This window comes from Lampetra planeri, chromosome 27 (genome assembly GCF_965212315.1).
Source record: "Lampetra planeri chromosome 27, kcLamPlan1.2.h2, whole genome shotgun sequence".
Taxonomy (NCBI): Eukaryota; Metazoa; Chordata; class Hyperoartia; order Petromyzontiformes; family Petromyzontidae; genus Lampetra; species Lampetra planeri.
Genome location: NC_136133.1, coordinates 3,034,519 through 3,054,688, shown reverse-complemented (window position 1 = coordinate 3,054,688; position 20,170 = coordinate 3,034,519). Strand labels below are relative to the sequence as shown.

General features: G+C 52.1%; 1 protein-coding gene across 2 annotated transcripts in view; it reads left to right on the top strand.

Annotated features, from left to right (window-relative positions):
- Positions 1-18,418, top strand: part of CCT2 (chaperonin containing TCP1 subunit 2) — a 46,059-nt gene extending 27,641 nt beyond the window's left edge. For both annotated transcript variants that reach the window (XM_078607226.1, XM_078607227.1), the window contains exons 9-16: positions 1,870-1,997; positions 8,305-8,408; positions 10,496-10,615; positions 11,230-11,358; positions 14,606-14,709; positions 15,926-16,025; positions 16,439-16,580; positions 17,322-18,418. In XM_078607226.1, coding sequence (XP_078463352.1) covers positions 1,870-1,997; positions 8,305-8,408; positions 10,496-10,615; positions 11,230-11,358; positions 14,606-14,709; positions 15,926-16,025; positions 16,439-16,580; positions 17,322-17,352 — 858 coding nt within the window. In that variant the 3' untranslated portion in view covers positions 17,353-18,418. The remainder of the gene's footprint in view (positions 1-1,869; positions 1,998-8,304; positions 8,409-10,495; positions 10,616-11,229; positions 11,359-14,605; positions 14,710-15,925; positions 16,026-16,438; positions 16,581-17,321) is intronic.
- The last annotated feature ends 1,752 nt before the right edge of the window (positions 18,419-20,170 follow it).

Sequence of the window (20,170 nt, the reverse complement as noted above, 5' to 3'; positions counted from 1 at the left end):
CGTTCATGGCGCTGTTTATTGCTGGACCCTTCGTGATTTGGGCTTTTGCTCAGCAACTGTGTTGAGTAAGTCACAGAAACCAACCCCAGAATTTTGGCCCTCTTAATGGCCCGTCTTTGCCGGCTTGTTTGAACACACCAGCTGTTGACAAGCCACTCGCACGTTGAACGTTCATCTCCCCGCTGTTGCAGCACGGGCGCCGTTATTATATTCAGCGGCGCTATCGAACGGAAACAGCTAATCCAGCCGTCCAACCGATTCATTCAATCCTCGTTTAATCGTTAATGCGGTTAATACTTAGCGACGCATTGGGAGTGGTGGCTGTGTGTCGCGCCCGCATTGTACGGAGACCACGAGCCTTTTGTTTGTAATTATAGGATGAAAGGCCTTAAACGGGCGCTTATTCGCAGAGAGTCGTGTCGCGAGCACTGGCAATTAGTGGAATGCAAGTTTTAGGTCAAATATATTTTGTATTAAATGAAAAAAAAAGAAACGATTGTTTCTTATTCATCTGGTAATTACTTGTCTCCCAATTAATTAGATTTTTGTTCAAATAAGTGGCAGTACGCTCGGTTAAGAATTGGTCTGTAGGACTGCCAGGCTGGCTATAAAAGCGTCTTGCGTCCTTTGCGGGAGAACTAATCTCGGCATGATAAAAACAAAAGCACGATTCATTTATAGATACCTCACTGATTCTGATGACACACTTTCAATTCCTTAGGAACAGCCGTTGAATATTGCGCAAGCGGTGGCCTCGTTTTTTTTACGGGGGAGAGAGCGCCGAAGGGTTTAATGCGTGCGTTGAGATTGGTGGGAGTCGTATCGAGGCTTTTAAATCCGACAATTTAAACTGTAAATGTTCCATCCCGGTTAGTGTAGTGGGGCGTCTGTAAATGGATCGCCCTGTATTTCATCGAATTCAATGCTGTTCAGGAAGCACTGAGTGAGGTTTCAAGTTCAAGTAAGCCGCACGTGACAAGACTTCTTCCAATCGCAAACGGCTACCGTAAAACAAAAGCTGCCGGAAAATTTAAGCGCTCGGCATCATCGGCGGCCAGGTTGTCGCCTGATGATGCTGGCCACTGTGGCTGTCGCCTGATGATGCTGGTTGCAATTACCGGCGAAACGTCACGGTACTCGAGTTGTAAAACGTTGTGGGTTTACTCTCCAGCCACACACGTGTGCGCTGGGGTAGTAACTAATTGGCACGCTTTGTTTACGTGACGCACCTTATCGATTGATTGGCTGTGGCGGGTAACCGACACATTTAGATTCACGTGATCCAACCCAACAAAACCAAAAAAAACTTTATTGTGGGTAAAATTGGTCGCGAAAGCCTGCGCGTTTTACAGACGTTCGTCAATAACGCTGTGGCCTTGAGAAGAAAGAAGTTTATAATAGGTGACGTGGGCAATGAGTCCTCTTCACAGCACGTAGGCCAGAGAGTGAAAATGGACAGACAGCCAGACCAGACCATGGGCATGCCGATGGACAAACAAACAGATGGACAGATGTACGATGAACTGTACGTCTGTATATTGAACTTATTTCGCACCGTACATAGCCAAGCGTGCTCATCGCAGGTACGGGCGGGGGAAGGACAACAAACCGAACGCAAAAAGCATTTCTAAAGAAATGAGTTATCAAGACGGACATAGACAGATATGGACACATCTGGACATAGACATACGAACAGACTTTGCGATCCCTCCCCGTGGATTGCGAGTGGGAGCCGTCCTACTGCCGGGACCAGGCTGCCGGCCTGCGTCGCGGGACTTGGTCCAAGCGAGCGCCGCATGCACCCCCCCCCCCCCTGCCGCCCCCCACCCACACCCCCTCTCTCCCCGTCTCGCGTTTGTGCCCCCGCAGATTTTCGGCTCGCGCGTGCGGGTGGACTCCAACGCCAAGGTGGCGGAGATCGAGCTGGCGGAGAAGGACAAGATGAAGGACAAGGTGGAGCGGATTCTCAAGCACGGCATCAACTGCTTCATCAACAGGCAAGGCCGCTTATTGCCGTCGTGTGTCATCGCCGTCGGCCGTCATCAAATCAACTGCTGGATTAAGCCCCCCCCCCCCCTCCTCCCGCTGCCCGCAAACCACAGTCGCCTTCCACGATGCAGCAATCCCCCAAGCGCAGGCGCAGGAGCTGATGCTCGTCCCTCCATCTCCCGGGAGACGTCCTCCCTGACGCGCTCCATTCCTTTGCTGCCATTCCGTCGCAATGCTTGCCCCTTCGTCCATCGTCGCTTCCCGCAGCGACGCGCCCCGCACGAGCCCCGCTCTCGCTTAACAGTTGGGTTCGATGTCGTCAAGCCGAGTGCCTTCTGCAATCCGCGTGTTCCTTTCCGTGCGTCTCAATGCGATTCCGAGGATCTGCATCCCTCTCCCACCACAAATTACTAATCTGATTTTTTTCGCTTTGCAACGGAGGTTGAAAGTGATAATGCATTCGATCTGTCTGTCCATCTTACTGTCCGTTAACCACCTTGTCCGTCCTTGTGTCAGTGTCTGTCCGTCTGTTGCGTGTCCCTCCGTCTGCATTCTTGTTATTAGCCTTACTTTCTGTATCACTCACCCGTTCATTAATCCCCTTGCACAACCCCCGTGTGGGAATATGGATCGTGCCCTTCAGCTAATATAATGCACTCTTGGCTGTTGCTCTCTCTCTCTCGTGTTATCACTGACCGGCTGCCTGGAGCCAGCACTCGAGCAGCGAGTGTCATGTTATTGATTTATTTAAGTGAAATTCGGATTTGGGTAGAGCGGTGGCGCAGTGGCTTCCAACAGCCAGCGCACTCCTTACAGATAGAGTCAAGGATCCACTTGGATGTGTCGGAAGTATGCAAGCACCGGGTGAATTGATGCGACGTTTAAATGATTCTAAACGACTCTACATCTGGGCGCACACATGAAAGAAGAATCTCCCACTCAAGTGTGGCTTTCCTGGGTAAATAAGCATAGTGTCGCTGCTTAGCCGTGCAAGCTACAGGGCCGTCTCTCTTCCTCCGCCACCCGCGACACCTAACGCACGCGCTGCACTCCACGTCCGTTCCCTCTGCTCACGGGAAAACTCAAACGTGCAAATGTTTCCGCGTGTGTGCACGCGCACGCGCGCACGCACACACGCGCGTGCTAGAGAGAGACGGAGAGCTCCCATAGATAAGGCGTTGAAACGCTGAGCCAGTCGATGCATTCCATGAGCGCGGTTCCGGAATCCAGCGCTGTGGAGGCAGCGACAGGTTGGCGGATCACGAGTGTGAGATCTGTTTCACAAGGGGGGGGGGGGTTGCGTCTCGGGTGTATAAACATTGATTCGTTCCATTGGAACCTCATTTGCCAGTAAAAAATATGATAATTGTTTTTTTTTTTACCCTTCTATCTGGCAACAAAACTGAGACCTTTTTTACAAGGAGTCATGTTTGCATAGACCACAATACCTGCAGTCGTAATGCCCTTTTGGCGTCATCTGGTCCAACACCAGGGTGAGACTAGGCTCTAAGGAAAGCTGTCTCGGGTGTGGACCAATCAACTTCAAGGACAGTGCACATACATTATCAGAGTTGTGTTTTTTGTTTGCATTATGACTGCAGGTATTGTGGTCTATGCAAACATGACTCCTCGTAAAAAAAGGTGTCAGTTTTGTTGCCAGATAAAAGGGTAAAAATAAAACAATTATCACTGATTCGTTCGTTGAGTTGACCAAACATCCCCAATGTAGGACCACAGACCTTTGGCAATTGCTGGTGTCCATTTCTAGCTGCCCTTCGCGCTTGTCTGGTTTCCCGCACCCCTGGATAGATTTCTCCCTCTCGCTCTGAGAGTGAGATGAGAGGGAGGAGAGTGCGTGGAGGGGAGTTTGAGATGAATAGGGAGATGTAGGAGGGGGCTAGAGTGAGATGGAGAGGGGGGGGGAGGCACGTGCAAGTCCACGGAGGATCTTCACAACGGTGAAGTGCGATCTTGAAATAGATCTGGGACTGGATTGGGACCGAGTTTGTGCAGGGAACTAACCATTGGGGAATGAGCCTTTAAAGTTAACAAGTCTCTCCTCGGTGCTGTGCAGGGAACACTGCGCTGCGTTTGCCAAATTAGCGGAGCCCGTTGCATTGTGCGTCTTGTATCACATACGCTGCGCGGCTTAAATGTAGGTCGTCATCGTGAAGACTGGAACGCTTGAGTTTCTCTGCGTCATGCTCTCTCTCTCGCTCTTTCTGTGGTTCATGCCTTTGAATCACCGCCGTGAATATTTTGCGCGCACTATAAATGGTTCACGTTGGGAATATTCGGAGCCGACGGTGAAGGCGATGAATCAGTTAAATTATTAAGGAGCCCGAATGGATATAATATCGTGCGGCGGAGAATTAATTGACCGGTTGCATATCCCGTGATTTTTTATATATTTTTTTTTTTAAATCCACACGTGCAAGTCAGTCCGCTTGCACTTCCCTCCTGCCGTGGCTACTATTCCAACCACGTTGAGAACCAGGGCCTCCAGCAGACCTTTAGTTCTGTCTCAGCCACCACCCTCTGTTCAACCACCACCACCACAACACTTCAGCTCGCAACAACACTCTCCCACTCGCCCACCCATTCACCTGCTCATTCACTCACCCACCCACCCACTCATTCTTCACTCATTCATCCATCCACCCACTCATTCACCCACTCATCCATCCACCCACTCATTCACCCACCCACTCATTCACCCACTCATCCAACCACCCACTCATCCATCCACTCTTCCATCCACCCACTCATTCACCCACTCATTCACCCACTCATCCATCCACCCACTCATTCACCCACTCATTCACCCACTCATCCATCCACCCACCCATCCACCCACTCATTCTTCACCCATTCATCCACCCACTCATCCACCCACCCATCCACCCACTCATTCTTCACCCATTCATCCACCCACTCATTCATCCACTCATTCACCCACTCATTCACCCACTCATCCACCCACTCATTCATCCACTCATTCACCCACTCATTCACCCATTCATCTATCCACCCACTCATCCACCCACTCATTCACCCACTCACCCACCCATTCATCCGCCCAATCACTCACCACAATGCTGGTCACCTCACTTCACTTTCTGCTTCTTCCCTTGCACGGCTCCACTCTGTACTGCCCGCCCATCGTCTCGCTTGCCCCCCCAAAGCTCTTACAACAATAACGGCACCAGCTCGTGGCTCGGGGGGGGGGGGGGAGACCTTCATCCAGCAGTGGATATATCACGGCCGATGGGTAATGAGTGATACCAGAGCAACGTCCCGCGGTGACGCCGTGTGTGCCCATCGCACCGAAGATCGTCGGCCACGATCAGTCCACTGTTTGATGTGAAGTTCTCCCCAATTCCGCCGCCAACTCTCGCAATCCTGAGATCGAAGCGTCCACCCAGCGCCTGCACACAAACTGATTTTCACCCGTTCAACTGGTACAAAAACTGACACCTTTATACAAGGCATCATGTTTGCAATAACCACAACACAAGCAGTCAATATGCAAACAAAAGGAAACAATTATGATAATGATATGCACTGTCCTTGAAGTTGATTGGTCCACACCCGAGACAGCTTTTCTTAGAGCCTAGTCTCCATTGGTGTTGGACCAGATGACGCCAAAAGGCGTACAACTCAAAGACAATGCACTATCAGAGTATTGAGAGCTCGGGGTAAGCATTTACACTACGAGACCTCCTTTACCAGTGGCAAAATATAGTAGCAGGTTTTTACCCTTTCAACTGGTACAAAAACTGACACCTTTATACAAGGCATCATGTTTGCAATAACCACAACACAAGCAGTTTGTACCAGTTGAAAGGGTAAAAACCTATTACTATATTTTGCCACTGGTAAAGGAGATGTCTCATAGTGATTTTAACCTCTCCGTCTCCTCCGCGGTGGGCGTCCCCTCGGACGCGTTCCGTTCCTTGGCCGCCGCTCCGTTCTCGGTCTCGACAGCCGTCGCTCCATCGTCCCTCGTGGCCGTGACGCGTCCCGCCTAATCCCAAGCCCCCTTTACCGTTCTCAATGACCAGTTAGAGGAATGGTGTCGCGAGCCTTCGCGTGTTCTCTAATCCACGCGTCCCCCCCCCACCTCTCTCCCGTGATTGCACCCGTGAGCGTGCTGGACACCCAAAACCACAAAACGGAAGAACGAAAGAACCCGGTCGCTGCAAGTTCAGAAATCTCACATCTCACAAATCGCAACTCGCCCAAATGCAATCCGGGCGCTTGCCGAGCCGGCCTTGTGCAGAGTCTGCAAGGCCGGCGCTCGCGTACAGTGTCCCACGGTGCCAGTGGGACGAGGAGGAGGGGGGGGGTTGGGGGGAGGCTCTTTCATTTTCCGCTCCAGCAACCCCAGCGTCCAGAGCGCGAGCCTCTTAAGGCACGGAGCCGCGACGTGATGTAGATTATTTAAAAACGATTCCCTGCCGCCCGCCCGCCCATCCACTCACTTCCTTCCGCAGCAAATCCCGTTGGGAGCGTTCTGATGGAAATATGGAAACTAGTGTGGGGCGGGTGCGGGGTGGGACGCAGTGGATGTGCAAGAGCGGATGCGCGCGTAGTCAATGTGCGGACGAGTGCGGATAGATGCACGTTGCCGGCGCTCGACACAAAAATTCAAACTCGACGCATTTCTTCAGGAACACTGTTGCCGTCAACGGAACGAATGTCTAATCGGTGACGTTTCGGGAAATGTCCCTTCTTCACAGCACACTTGCGCCATAGCACGCGAATATAAAATAGGACCGTTGTCCACAATGTCGCCTATTACGTAGATATTTATATTTTCCGTTTCATGGATTTATTTTATTTTAATCGCGTGCTCCTTAACCAATGCCGCGAACGGTAAAGGCGCAGCCCTGCAATCGCTTGCTCACACCGCTGCTGCTGGTGGAACGCAAGTTTGTTCGAGGGCGAGGTGCGTCATGGAGAAGGGCTAGCGGTGATGGCCGGCGGTCGATTTTGTTACGTGGAGTCGCGGCCAAAGGAGAGGGGCGCGTCCGCCGCAGAGATGGAGCCGGTGTCGGGCGGATTGTGTCGTCACGAGACTGCGAGAGATGGCAGCTGGTCAGGGTCGCGGTCCTCTCGCCGACCTCCGCTACTCGGAGGACTGAGGAATTTGCTTTTTTATGTCGTCATAGAATGCCAAGACCGCACCTCCGGTTAGCACGGTTGTCTTTCGTACTGTGCGAAAGAAGTTGAACGTACAGACAAGGCATTGTATTGTGAGCTTTTTTGTTTGTTATATATTCTCTAGGATTCAACAAATATTCTGGCGAAATAATTACTTCTACAGGAGCACAAACTCTGAAGTTGGAGCGATCTTAAAAGTGCCGAGTCGTCTGTATTTGCAGTGTCACCGTCGCTCGTCAAACGTCTCCCGAGCTTCTTCTTCCGCCGTCTCAATGCAATGGTTTTGGTTTTTTACACCAAAAATCCCTTTTACCCAGTTAGCCAGCTAGTTACGTTGGCAGCGGCCCGCAGCAGCCACTCGCAACAGAGTCGGCGTTGGGGTGGTGGTGATGGTGGCGGTGTGGTGCTAATGTGGTGGTGGTGATGGGGGTGTGGTGCTAATGTGGTGATGGTGGCGGTGTGGTGCTTATGTGGTGGTGATGGTGGTGGTGTGGTGCTAATGTGGTGGTGGTGATGGGGGTGGTGGTGGTGATGGGGGTGTGGTGCTAATGTGGTGGTGGTGGTGGTGGGGGTGTGGTACTAATGTGGTGGTGGTGAAGGGGGTGTGGTGCTAATGTGGTGGTGGTGATGGGGGTGGTGGTGGTGATGGGGGTGTGGTGCTAATGTGGTGGTGGTGGTGGTGGGGGTGTGGTACTAATGTGGTGGTGGTGAAGGGGGTGTGGTGCTAATGTGGTGGTGGTGATGGTGGCGGTGTGGTGCTAATGTGGTGGTGGTGATGGGGGTGGTGGTGGTGAAGGGGGTGTGGTGCTAATGTGGTGGTGGTGATGGTGGCGGTGTGGTGCTAATGTGGTGGTGGTGAAGGGGGTGTGGTGCTAATGTGGTGGTGGTGGGGGTGTGGTGCTCATGTGGTGGTGGTGGGGGTGTGGTGCTAATGTGGTGGTGGTGGGGGTGCGGTGCTAATGTGGTGGTGGTGAAGGGGGTGTGGTGCTAATGTGGTGGTGGTGGTGGAGATGTGGTGCTAATGTGGTGGTTGTGGTGCTAACATAGTGACGGAGATGTTGTTAGAAACTCGAGGCGTTAGATTATTTTTAATCGTCCGATTTGTTTTTCTTTATTTACACCCCGCGGCTTGTGTTTCCCTTCCTCCAGGCAACTCATCTACAACTACCCCGAGCAGCTGTTCGCCGACGCAGGGGTCATGGCCATTGAGCACGCAGACTTCGAGGGTGTGGAACGGCTGGCTCTCGTCACAGGTAAAGCCCCTTTGCGTCTAAGCGGGGAGCGTTCCTCTCGTCCGTCGTGGTGGGGCAGGAGCCAATCGGTGGTACGGTGGCTCCCCGATAGGAGGAGGTGCCCAAACTCCGTACGTGACTTTAAGGCAGTGGTGGAAATTCCACATTGCCACGGTGGTGCCGGTTGTTTGCTCTCCTGTACACGGCGTCTTGGCGATGCCGGGAAGGCCTTCATCCAGCTGTGGAAGAGTATCCTCTCGAGATTTCCCCCCTCTCTCTTGCCTGCTCGCGAACAGCGCTTGCAACCACCCCCCCCCCCTCCCTCCACAGCGTGTGCAGGCTACGCGGGGGACCTTTGTCTTTGTTGTGGCGCTGGGCGCGAGCCGTTCTGTATTCCGCGCGGATACGACGGCGTGCGAGAGTCACGCGCCCTTGAAGCCAAATGTCAGGCCCGTCGAGGGACGGTTTTTCAGGCGGAGATGTCCCCGCGATAAAAAGTTTCAAACGCTCGTCGTCGGCGGCGGTGCGGATAGGGCGGGCGGGCGGCGGTGGCTTGCGTTGCCGTGCAACCGAGCGAAAGCGTTTTGTGTGCGTCGGGGGTATTTTTTTTTTGTTTTGTCTACAGAGCCGATCGGTTGTTCACGGGTCCAGCGTGACCCGGCGGGAGAGTGCGCGGGTAAATGAGCGAGCGAGCGAGTGAAGAGCGGCTCGTGATAGGAAGTTTGAGGATCCGAGTCCTGGTTGACTCGGTCAGTCGCCCGTCTGTGGGTTGATAAAATAGCAGCGGTTAGGTCGATGGGGAGACTCAAATGTGGAATTTCCACCGCTGTGCTCACGGCTGTGGACAGGAAAAGCGCACGATGCCTCAATGCTCATTTCAGCAGCAGCAGCTTAATTTTGACTGATAAAAAGAGCGTTTTTTTATCATTCGCATAGCGGTGGCGCTTTGCGCGGGCAATTGCAGGGCTGCGCCTTGTACTCTGAAAGCCGGACGGCAAACGCAAAATAAGTGGCGGTGTTTTTCCGTGCGTGCTGTGGCGTTACGTAAGGTGCGCGTCTGACCCTCTCCCCTTGTGGGGGGTGGTTGTGCGGTGGGGGGGGGGGGGGGGTGTGTTAGGGGGGTGGTGTTGTGGGGGGTCGACAGTGGTGGGGAGGTGGGGGGAGTGCGATGGGCAGGGGGGGGGGAGGGATCGAGCGTCTGGCTGCCACGCGGAGCGACGCGTTTCACTAAAGCTCACGGTCGCTGTTGGCGCTCGCCCGAGTCCGGAGTGTCGCGTCGTCGTGCCGGGTCACCTTGCCCACGCGCCGGACGCCAGCGCCAACGGCCACGCGCCAGGTTTGCCGTTGTTTAACCGGCTCGCCAAATTACTTTCAAAGAGTCACGGTGACTTTGCCCGCGAATCGGCATTCAAGGCGCCACTCGGCACCTATTTCGAGCCCTGAGCAGCCAGCGGTGGAAATTCCACTTTTCGTCGACCTCAGAACGGAGGGCTGAAGGGCCGAGTGAACCACTTAACACTCCCCCAACCATTAATTGAACTCGCAACCTTCCAATTGTGAGCCACCCTGGCCGTATTTAACCGAGGATGGCTTAAAAAGACGGTCCCATCCAGTTTGGCCGTCGAGAGTGTTTGACCTTTACAAGGACTCAACTACTCCGCCAGCCCAGCTCCACTCACAAGGCCTCAACCACCCGGCGCTCCGCTCGTTGTTGTGAGCGTCGCTCCTCCGCCCTCCGTTGTTGTTGGAGGGCGACTGCCTCCAGCTGCGCAGTAGCGTCCTTCACGAGCCTCCTCCACAGAGGCCGATCTTGACACCGCTGGTACCAGTGATCGGCAAGTCTACTCAGCTCCACGTTCTCCTGTACCACGTCACTCCATCTCTTCTCTAGCCCGTGTCGCGCCCATTTAGCCCCCTCGATCCGCCCGAACAAAAGCTGTTTAGGCATGCGGTGGCTGGGCATGCGGGCTACATGACCCAGCCAACGCAGCCTTGTCTGCCGGAGGAGCTCACCGATGGGACTTTGCCTGATAGCCCAGCTCCACTCACAAGGACTCAACTACTCCGGAAGCCCAGTTCTAATCGCGAGTGCTGTCCGCTGTCCGCAGGAGGAGAGATCTGCAGCACGTTCGACCACCCCGAGTTGGTGAAGCTGGGCGAGTGCAAACTCATCGAGGAGGTGATGATCGGAGAGGACAAGCTGCTCCACTTCTCCGGCGTGCAGATGGGTGAGGCATGTGTGGGTGTGGTGCCAATATGGCGATGGTGCGGTGCTAATGTGGTGGTAATGGTGGGGGCGTGGTGCTAATGTGGCGGTGGGGGTGTGGTACCAATATGGCCGCGGTGATGTTGGTAGAAATGCGACGGTGCCGATGATAATATTGAGGTGGTAGCGATGTCGCGGTGGTGGTGCGGTGATGATGTATGTTCACCGGTGGTGGCAGTGGCGATTTGGCGGTGGTACATTTGTGTACGTAGGAGAGTCGGGCAATGCTCACGTGCACCACTTTCTTAGGTCTGTGCGTGTGTGTGCGAGTAGTGCAGTGCTCACCCACCACCGCCCCCCCCCCCCCCCCCCGTGCGTGCGTGCGGTGTCTCGGCGAGTAGGGGAGGCGTGCACCACTTTCTTAGGTCTGTGCGTGTGTGTGCGAGTAGTGCAGTGCTCACCCACCACCACCGCCCCCCCCCCCCCCCCCCCCGTGCGTGCGGTGTCTCGGCGAGTAGGGGAGGCGTGCACCACTTTCTTAGGTCTGTGCGTGTGTGTGCGAGTAGTGCAGTGCTCACCCACCACCACCACCGCCCCTCCCCCCCCCCCCCGTGCGTGCGGTGTCTTGGCGAGTAGGGGAGGCGTGCACCGTCGTGCTGCGTGGTGCCACCCAGCAGATCCTGGACGAGGCGGAGCGCTCGCTGCACGACGCGCTCTGCGTGCTCTACCAGATGGTGAAGGACACCAAGACGGTCTACGGCGGAGGTGACGCACCCCTAACCCGTGACATGCCTCGACCCGGGGAGGGCTTCGCGAAGGCTGATGGCTCCTCCTCAGGAGGGTCCTGCCCGAGTGCTTCGCGATAGCGGAGGGGTGACGCTGCTGCTGCTGCTGCTGCTGCGTGTGGTCCCAGTTGTTACATTTGTGTTGTAATCCTTCAGCTTCGAGATGTTTCGGCCAAAGCCCGTTACATTGTTCTGGCCTTAAATAGCTGTGCAGTCACCGTTGACCGGGCCGACAACTTCAACTCGCTTACCCTCGAGAAACAGCGGCTTGGATTGCAGGCAGTGGCCCAAACCCGGATTCGAACCCCGGTTGGCTGCGGGAGCCGTCACGGATTTTAGTATTTTTTTAATGGCACGACACGTGACGTCCTTGGGAACGTGTCGACAGATCGTGCCAAATGAGATCCCGAAATAAATGGCCCCGTTATTCAAACGAATGTGTTACGCGGCGGTAATTAAAGCAGCAAGATTATTTTTTTTCGCGTGCCCTACTTTGGTTTCCCCACACACACAATGCCAATTAAATTTTTACCGGTTTTTTTTGTTAATTCATCACCTGGCCGAGTATACGCGCCGCGTTTTAACGAATACACGCATTTCGTGTTTTTTCATCTCTATTTATTTTATATGTAGAACACGGGGCCCTAGTTTCAAACGCCTTGGTGCCACTTTTTTTTATTACCTTTCATGAAGGTGGCAAATCCAAAACGTTCTGTTCATTTAAATTGGGGTGTCAAGTCCGTTGGTTGCGCGCTACCCTCGAAGGAGGCGTTGCTGCAAGGATTTGATCGTCGTGCTCGTGTTGGGTCGTTTGTCCCGAGTTCTCTCCGCACGTGGCAGCACCCTCCTCAAAAAGCGGGGAGTCTTGAGACTCGGCGACGCATTCCTGGATCAAAGATGTAATTTATGATGCTGGCAATGCAGTTTGTAATGCGCACGGTGTTACGCAGACGTATATTCGACGAATATACAAAGAGGGATATGCTCCCCGTTTTTGGACTAGACTGCAAAATCAGAAAATTGGGCCTCGATGTGAAATGTTGGGTCATCTGAAAATCTTCTTGGTTCTTTCGGTAAAGTCACGTAGAAGGGAAGTAATAAAATAATAAAAATAAAATACAATTCTCACGACGTTTCGGCCACAACACAAGCAGCCGTCCTCACCTGAGGATCCCTGCAGTCACGAAAGCTTTAAATCGAAATTTGATCTGAGAATGTTTCGTCTCGGATTCATCCCAATAAGTGAGCTCGCCGTAAGTGACGTCGCTTGCGTGCCGTCACGGTCATTTGTGTGTCGTGGATGTAGTGCCACAGGAAGTGACGTCACTGGTGTAAGTGGCATCGCGCGTGGCACCGGGTGACGTGTAATGTTCATTGTCCTCACATCCGACAGTCATTAACGCTTTAGTCAATAGCGCGTTGGCCTTGAAGTGAAAGAGTTTATGGTCGGTGATGTTTAGCGCAATGGCCCTTCTTCACATGGCATACATAACAGTCTAGTGATATCGCCCATTAATATCGAGCAAATCCAAAATCAGAAATGTTTACGTTCCTTTATCACCGCCAATACACACTGCACAATAGCCGACCATCTTCTTGGTTCTTTCGGTAAAGTCACGTAGAAGGGAAATTATTAAATAATAAAAATAAAACATAATAAAATATTCTCACGACGTTTCGGCCACAACGCAAGCAGCCGTCCTCAGGTGAAGAACAGGTCTGTCGGAAAGACAGTCTGAATTTATTATGTTATATTTGTATTATTTTATTATTTCCCTTCTACGTGACTTTACCGAAAGAACCAAGAAGATGAATCCCTGCAGTCACGAAAGCTTTAAATCGAAATAGCCGACCAGGTTATGAATGTGTTATTCATGCGATAATAATGGCCTCTGTACACATACACAAGACAAAGATCCCCCCTATAGCCTTTAACAGGCTCTTGGGGCAAGTGCCATTAGCGAGCGTCTAAGAAGGCCGGCACGGCATACAAGGGGGTGGGTGGCCAGCACCACGCCTGCCCACCTTTGCCTCCCAAGTGACGATGTTTACACACCGCACCAGGTATTCATTTGAGGCCGAGTCAATCTAGGGGGAGAACCAGGACCGGTTCGGATAATCGTCCGCCGGCATTGGCCGTGAGCGGTGGTCGAACTCGGGTCGCGCCGGGTTTCTGTAGCGCTGCGTGCTAACCGAGGCTGCCACCTCTCCAAGCAGACAGACACGCATACAGACACTCATACATGTGCACACGCAGGAGCATTGTAGACCTTTCAAACCGCTCGTTCGCTTGTCTGTCGCCATCCAGTGGCAGAACGTGTTCACTGCATGTGTGCACGGCTGTCTGCTGCGGGTTTGTGTCGGCTTTGGGGAAAGCGTTCGTGCAAAGTGTACACTGGCTGATGGGTGCCAACGATGATTGGAGAACCGACTGGCTGGCTACGTAATTGCTCTGCCCGGGTAAAATTATGTTTGTCCGTGTGTCTGTGTGTCTTTCTCACCGCGTCGTGTCAATCTGTCCGTGTGTTCATCTCTGCAGTATCCGGAACAGCGTTGGGGGTTTTCATTTATCTTCGGTTCTTTCGGTAAAGTCACGTATAAAGAGAAAATAATAAATTAAATAATTGCGCGCGACGTTTCGATTGCAACACGAGCAATCATCATCAGGTATGAATGAAAGAGAAAACAAACGTAGTAAACTTAGAAATATAATGAAATACAACACAGAGAGTCGGCTAACATTACAGTCAACACCCTGCCTGGTTGATTATTTCCACTGGCCAAAGCAGTGCTTTTAAATGTGTAGATCACGAGGGTTGGTGGATTACCGCACAGATGTCGCGAAATTCCCTTCCCGTGGGGTGGCAAGGAGGAGCCTTCTCCCTGGCGGGTCAGCAAAAATGTTGACTCCCACTTCTGCAGTCTGTGTGGGATAGAGTGTTTCCCCGTCGCACGCACGGGTTTTAATTGGCCGATAACACGTTAATATATATAGAGGAACGCAGAGCTCGGGCAATTGCTGGTAGTACCGGCTCCTCGCTGCGTGGCTGCTACCAATCCCGCTCCTCGTCTGTGGCTCCTCTCTCGATGAGCAAACACTGCAGCAGCAGCGGTGTCACGTTACAAGGTGACATCGTTGTTGTTGTCGTTATTAAATATCGTTATTAAATACGAGGGTGCCCGCCCCCCCACCCCCCCGCTCTGCGTGGTTGCGTGCGGCGGCGCAGGTTGCTCCGAGATGCTCATGGCCAACGTGGTGTCGATCGAGGCGGCCAAGACTCCCGGCAAGGAGGCGGTGGCGATGGAGTCGTTTGCCAAAGCTCTTCGCATGGTGAGAGCTTCCCCGATTTCAACATCGTCGTCGTCATCACGGTCGCTGCCATCAACCACCATCGCCAAAAGATCCCCCACATTGCCCCCAAACAACAGGCTGTTTGGGAAAATTCCTGTTTGCGAGCAGCACCGTTGAAGGCCGGCACAGCACGTGATGGGGTCGGTGGCCAACACTACACACCCATACAAAGGCCAAGATCCCCCGTATAGCCTTAAGAGGGCAAGTGCTGTTAACGAGCACCTATGAAGGCTGGCACTGCACACGAGGGGGTGCGTGGCCAGCATCACGCCCGGCCGCCTTTGTCTCCCCAGTGGCGATGTTACACGCACCGCACCAGGTACTCATTTGAGGCCGAGTCGACCTAGGGGAGGACCAGCACCGGTTCATATATTCGTCACTGGGTGTTGGCCGTGAGCTGGGAATCGGACTCGGGTCGCCGGGTTCGTAGCGCGACGCGCTAACCGCTCCACGACGGCTCCCCAATGCATACAAAGACCCACCAACACAACCGCACGTTAGATTGGACGCAGTCGAGATGACGGGCAGAGCAGCTGACGGCCTCAGAAGTGGCACGCGTGGGTTGAAAGCTCCGGCGTTGTTCGTTTGCGCACGGCGCAATGTTAAAATAACGAGGTTGTATCGCTGGTGTGCGCGCGCGTGTTTGTGTTTATATAAGGGGGGATGCTCGTCTTGTGTGTGCCGGAGTGTGTGCGTGCGTGTTACAGAGTTTTAAGGAATTAAATAATCACGTTGGGTTATAAAAGTCAAAGCCACGTCTCTTAGCTCTGCAGAACAGACGGTTGACCGTTTTCTTGGTTCTTTCGGTAAAGTCACGTAGAAGGGAAATAATAAAATAAGTGATTGGAATAAAATTTCTCACGACGTTCCCATTAAATCGAAAAGACGGTTGACCGTTTGAAAATTCACCGAAATAGCTGTGCCTCGGTTCAACATCCGGCACGGTATTGGTTGTCTTTTTGTTCCCATAACAAAGCGTTTTTGCTGACAAGGTCCACAACAGGGGGGCATATTTTATGAATTCGTATCGAAAAGCCACATTACGAAATAAACCTTTTCACGTGCGATTTGTAACATTTTAAAAGCAAAAACCGCGAGCATAGCGGCGTGCTTCACCGCACTTGCCCCCCCCCCCCAACGTTCCGTTAAAAGCCGTGCGGGGGGGACCTTTGTCTGTGTGCGTGTGTGTATGCAGCTGCCCACGATCATCGCAGACAACGCTGGCTACGACAGCGCCGAGCTGGTGTCCCAGATGCGCGCGGCGCACAGCGAGGGCAAGAAGACGTACGGGCTGAGTAAGTGCACGCCCCACAAACCAAACACGCCCTTCGCCACCCAGCGGCCGCGGACGGCAACGCACGCGGCGCTTGCGCCAGGCCCGGGTGCGCGGCGCGCTGTCGCGAGGACGCCGTGACTGGTCGCGTGTGACCCGGCGGGGCAGAGGAGGGGTGGGGCCGAGAGTTGGTGGATCGCCGCACAGATGTCACGAAACTTCTCTTCCTGTCGTTAATCGGCTGGAAGCGTCTCCCAAATAACAACCCAAAGCGGCGGCAGGACCCTCCTGACAAAGGGTGCCCACGACTCCTCGCTGTGCGGCTTTCCTGGATGCATTAGCACACTCTCGTAATTCAACGGCGAGCGGAGGCGACGTCGCCGCTCGCGCCAGGCTAGGTGCGTCGGCTGTTGACGAATCCGACCGCGTGCGCAGACATGCAGGAGGGAGCGGTCGGGGACATGGTGGCGCTGGGCATCACCGAGTCGTACCTGGTGAAGAGGCAGGTTCTGCTGAGCGCCTCCGAGGCGGCCGAGATGATCCTGCGTGTCGACAACATCCTCAAGGCAGCGCCCAGGTGGGTGGCTCGGAGCAATAACAATCATGAACAATCGTAGCGATAATCATAATCGTACTACTGGCTGCTGGCTGGGCTCCTTTTCCACCACGGCAAAATAACTCCGCAACAACCGTTGAACGTGCTGGACTCCCAAGGCAGCACCACTGAGATGCCGCTGATAAGATGCACTCCCAGAAAGCCGTGCGGCTGATGGGATATTCAAATGTTTATCTATACATAGAGTAGTCCCTGGGTTAACCATTTCAATCCGTTGCACGAAAACTACTGTTAACCGAAATAACTTTTAATCGAATTCACTTGTAAGTTGAGAAATAAGTAATCAACACTGTGTCTGCAAGAGAGCTGCTTTTCCACTGCCAAAACAGAAAACGTAATGTGAACAAAGGCATTCGAGGTCTAAATGCTCACCTGATGATGATTGCTTGTGTTGCAGTCGAAACGTCGTGAGAATTTTTATTGTTTTATATTATTTTATTATTTCCATTCTACGTGGCTTGACCGAAAGAACCAAGAATGTGCTCACAAACGGCTGAGGGGCATGGCTTAGCCCCACTTACAATTGCTCGGATTGGCCAAAATTGTCTACGTTAGTCGAAACCACGGGGTCCTATGGAAGGCGAAACGTTCACCGAAAAAACCATTAACCGATGTCACCGTTAACCCGAGGGACTGCTGTATAAAAAATGTGCTTTTCAAATTTGGGATTGAGGCCTCATTAATTTTGTGTTTGTTTTGCAGGAAACGCAAGCAGGACAACATGCCCTGCTGAGCGTCTCGTGTGAACCGCCAGGCCTCCCACGCATTTCACGACTGTCTGTGCACAAGTTTCATCGCAGGGACACACGGCTTAGCGCATGCGCAAACGCGTTGCCCAACCTCCTGTACGTCCGACGTCCATTGGGAGAAAGTCCTGTGGCCTGGTGGAGATGTTGTCACTCATTTTCACACGGTCCCTTCCGGCAGATTCACTTGGTCATCGTCGTCATTGTCGTCGTCATCAAGGCGTGAAGCTCATGCTAAAAATTACTGTGACCGTAGCGGTAAAAGGGTTACGAGGAAGCGACATGAACGCGGGGGGAGGGTGAGCTTAAGTGAATCTATATCGGAGCACTCGCTAACGCAGCTTGCTTTTGCGTTGTATTCTATAAAACAGTCGGGTAGCAACTAGGGCACTGGGGACTCCACCTCTGGGCAAATTTACGAAGTGAGGCGCGTTCACCGCTTGTTTTGCCGAGGCTTTGCGGCTGGAGCCCAGGTGCCACCCTGGTTAATACTTGCGGTGTGAATCCTACTCCGCAACTTCTCTGCATCGCAGCGGACGCCAGAGATCCCCCGTGACGCTATTCCAAAACGAGTAGGCCATGTCTTGCCAGCGTCGTTGACCAAATTTGAAGGAAACAAAATCTGAAATTACTGTTAAATTGGGAGAGAAAAAGAAACTAATCGCAACATCGCCCTCTACTGGCCAGTGCTGTGGTTCACCTTATATTGCACAGGGACAGCTTCCATCAGTGGTCTCCCCCTAGACGCATAACAAATGCAAGTCGTAGTACAATTGCCGGAATGGAAAGCCTGCGCTTGAACTTTAAATTATCTTGTTTTATCATTAACTCGGCTTGAAACTCGCGTCAGCCAGCATTGTAATGCGCAACCTAGGAACGGACGATACAAGAGAAACATGTTTTATTGGCTTGTCTTCCCTGCAGGATGTTTAAAGTGCTCTGTTTATTGAAGTACAGTTGTGATTGAAGTCTTAATGTGGCATGAAGCTTGTGCACCCTCGGTTTAAGCTGTGAGTAATTGTCCAAATAGAAATAAAACTTTCCCAGCTCGAACCACTTTGATTGCGTCTGCTTCAGTTAGCGTCTTGGGGTTGCCGGTGTTGGTAGCACGATGGCAATGGAATGGCTCATGACGCACAGCAAGGAATATACGCGCGTTCAATTCCTGTCTCGGGCGCCTATCTCTGTGGAGTTTGTATTCTCTCCCCTCCTGTTCTGCATGGAGTTCCTCTGGAATCTCCGCTTACCTCTCGCCGCTACGAACGGTACAGATGTCATTGGTGATGACCAAATATCCCGATGTAACAGGACCCTCCTGGTTAGGTATTGGGGCTGTGTGTGGCTTTTCTTGTACAGTGAGCAAATTAGGTTCGTGGTTTATGAATTCGCAGTGTGTTAATTCACGACAGAATGGTAATTTGTGATGGAGTGACATTAACACCGGAGCGCATGCGTCGACATTTTAATGATACAAAAAATGGGAACGCAGAGACCATGAGACTTAAAACATTAGACAAAATAAGCGGACAATATCATCTTCATATCTGTTCCGCCGCATCAACACTTGCAAGTATTCTTTGGGTCTTTCGGTAAAGTTACGTAGATATAGGTTCAAATAAAATAACAAAAAACGATCGAAACGTCGTATTTCTTTGTTATTTTGTGTTATTTTCTTTGAACCTATCCACGTGACTTTACCGAAAGACCCAAATAATAACGAATTCCTGCAGTCACGAAAGCTTTGAGTCAACTCGCAAGCGCTTTTACACATCCGTGTCAACCACAAGGCCACTCCGGGCAGTCGTTGAGCCCGGCAAGCATTGCTGCCACGGGCTGCAGTTGTGGACGAGTTTGAGATCAAGAAGACGACGAGAAGAGTGGACCGCTAGCGCAGCACGCAAACTTGTTAAGGAGATCTTCTTGGTTCTTTCGGTAAAGTCACGTAGAAGGGAAGAAAATAATAAAAAATAAAACATAATCCCTGCAGTCACGAAAGCTTTAAATCGAAATTCTTAAGAAGAGGCCGCCAGGGGTTGGTGGGTCCACGGGGAGATTTGTGACGCTCACGGTCTGCGGCGTTGTGTTGGCAGTAGGTTCGTGAGTGACCGCGTCTGTGCTGCTGAGCTGCTCGAGTTTCCATCCCCTCGGACACGGCGTTGTGGTGATTCAGATTCCTTCTAGATTTGAAGCTTTCGTGACTGCAAGGATTCGGAAAGTCACGTAGGTGAAACATTTAATTAAAAAATTACTAAAAGTAATAATAGAAAGAAAATTATTATAAAATGTATTATTTAAAATAAAATAAATAATACATAAAATTTTTATTGTATTTCTATTATTACTTTTAGTATTATTTTAGAAAAAATCAAATTTATTATTTTATTTCTATTATTTTACAAATTTTTTATTCTAATTTTTACCTACGTGGCTTAAGATTACTCCCACGGATTTTCAGATGCACCACTACCACCCCTGTGTTTTAAAGCGAGACTTGGGGGTGCGTCTTATAAATCCACCAGCGGTGGCTGTGTGAGTGGCCGTATCTGTACAACTTTATTGACATTGGGCACGAGTCTTGGGGGGTGGGGGGTGCGTGCGTGGATCTGCATTGCTGCACGTGGATCTGCATTGCTGCACGTGGATCTGCATTGCGCAATTCTCTTCCAGAAGAGGCAGAACGTTAAAAAAAACGCCGACATCCAGATTACGAAAGATAGCAAGAAGACATCTTCCAGAAGAGGAATGTTCTTCCAAATATCTAAACCTATTCCAGAATGGGAAGATTTCTTCCAGAAGGAAAATTCA